Source organism: Sinocyclocheilus grahami, unplaced genomic scaffold (assembly GCF_001515645.1).
Source record: "Sinocyclocheilus grahami isolate Dianchi unplaced genomic scaffold, SAMN03320097.WGS_v1.1 scaffold26950.1, whole genome shotgun sequence".
NCBI classification, from domain to species: Eukaryota; Metazoa; Chordata; class Actinopteri; order Cypriniformes; family Cyprinidae; genus Sinocyclocheilus; species Sinocyclocheilus grahami.
In genome coordinates, this window is record NW_015520238.1 from 790 (window position 1) to 2,625 (window position 1,836).

General features: G+C 38.6%; 1 protein-coding gene across 1 annotated transcript; it reads left to right on the forward strand.

The window, feature by feature from the left end:
• Nucleotides 1–35: 35 nt before the first annotated feature.
• Nucleotides 36–1,831, forward strand: LOC107580210 (probable 39S ribosomal protein L24, mitochondrial; the record flags this gene model as incomplete). The annotated part of the gene is made up of 6 exons (XM_016265942.1): nt 36–176; nt 409–595; nt 1,090–1,185; nt 1,275–1,378; nt 1,470–1,600; nt 1,707–1,831. Coding segments are annotated over exons 2-6 (639 nt in total), but the record flags the coding sequence as incomplete, so codon positions are not given.
• Nucleotides 1,832–1,836: the final 5 nt, after the last annotated feature.

The window sequence follows — 1,836 nt, forward strand, 5'->3', positions numbered from 1 at the left end:
GCCAATCGAGACTTTTATTTTGACATCTACGTCGCTTGGCTCGAAAGGAAAAGGAAGTAGCGCATGTTCTACACAAGTTTGACCCTTGTGGATGTAACGTTAGAATTTATCATTACCATAAATTAATGCCGTTATTTTAGTGAAATGTACCTCTAAAAGCCGCAGCAATAATTCAGGTAGGTAGAATGCCACTGTATTATGAGGGACCCGTACAAAAGCCTTACGCATAATCCTTTTAACAGTGCTTGCAAAGCCGTTGTAGCATTACAAACTGTCAATGGAGAATATATCCCCTGTTTTTTTTACCATAGAAATGCACAAAATGTATTAATTCAAGTGTAGATTTCAAATATAACTTATGGATTGTCTGCATCTTTTTAAGTGTCTCCTTGTTTTAATCGTCCACAGCAGCATGAGACTGACAGCGTTGCTTTCTATGGCAGCAAAAGCTGCATTTCCACACGATTATCGTTATGGCACAAACAGACCGTGGACGATCGCAGCCCAGCGGCTCAATCCACCAGGCAAGAAAAGAAGAAAGGTGCTTGTTGAACCTATTGCGAATGAGGACTGGCATGTCGTGAGAGGAGACACAGTAAGTGATCCTTTCTGTCGTTTACACCTTGAAAGCATTTCATATTTAGTGGACGTTTTGTTCCATTTTTTTACCCACCTGACTGATCAGAGGCACATTTTAGCCCACAGAAGGGGCTGTGAGGGAGTGCTAGTAAGTTTACAGAAAAACAGTGGAGGAAAAATGTATAAAATAAATTAGTACTTAAAATAGAATGAAACAAATAACAAAAAAGGTTAAATTAATGAACACCAAATGTATTAAAATTGATAAATCATAGTAAATGATGCATCTAGCAGTACAGTACAATCATTTTTCACACTTAATGGGTAAAAATATATATACGTGCCTTTTAAATTTTAGAATGAGGTCCCTATCATTATATCTGGGGGTCCTTGGCATCTAAAAGATGTAGTGGATGTTTTAACACAATTTAACTCTTAAATTCTGCATGTTTTGTATTATTTTACAATGTATATTTATAGAACATACCATTGAAATCTGATTCAAACTAGGTGGAGATCTTGTCTGGAAAGGACAAAGGAAAGCAAGGCAAAGTTGCTCAGGTGATCCGACCTCGAAACTGGGTCATACTCGAGGGCCTGAACACGGTAGGAGTAAAAAAAAATTAATAATATTCTTTTAGTAATAATTTCAATCCAAAGCAGCACTTTTAATTGTCTCAAACGCTCTTTTCCAGCATTACAGGTATATTGGCAGATCTGGAGATTACCGGGGTACTTACATCGCCAGTGAAGCCCCTCTGCTGCTGAAGGATGTTACGTTAGTTGACCCTACTGACAGGTGAGCATCAAACCTGAAATAGAGTAATAAATATAAAACAGTGCAGTGCACCTGGCTCTTAATGTATGTGTTTGTGTCTAATGTTTTTTAGGAAGCCCACAGATATCGAGTGGAGATACACTGAAGAGGGCGAGCGAGTGCGTGTTTCTGTCAGGACAGGACGGATCATTCCCAAACCAGTCTATCAGAGAAAAGATGGCATCATTCCCCAGCAGTGGAAAGGTGGGGTTTCTGAAAGTTTAAAAACAATGCATTTCTTCCTTTTAGTTTTAGACATTTAAATATGGTTCAGTTATCAGAAATCTGAGAGTGTTTATGTACCTTGCAGATGGACCCAAAGACACATCACCAGAAGACACGCTTCAGAAAACATACACACCATCTTTGAAAACCCTAGAGGAAGAAGTTATGGCGAAAATGAACATTCAGGAAGATAGAAGGCCTCGTAAAAGCTACTG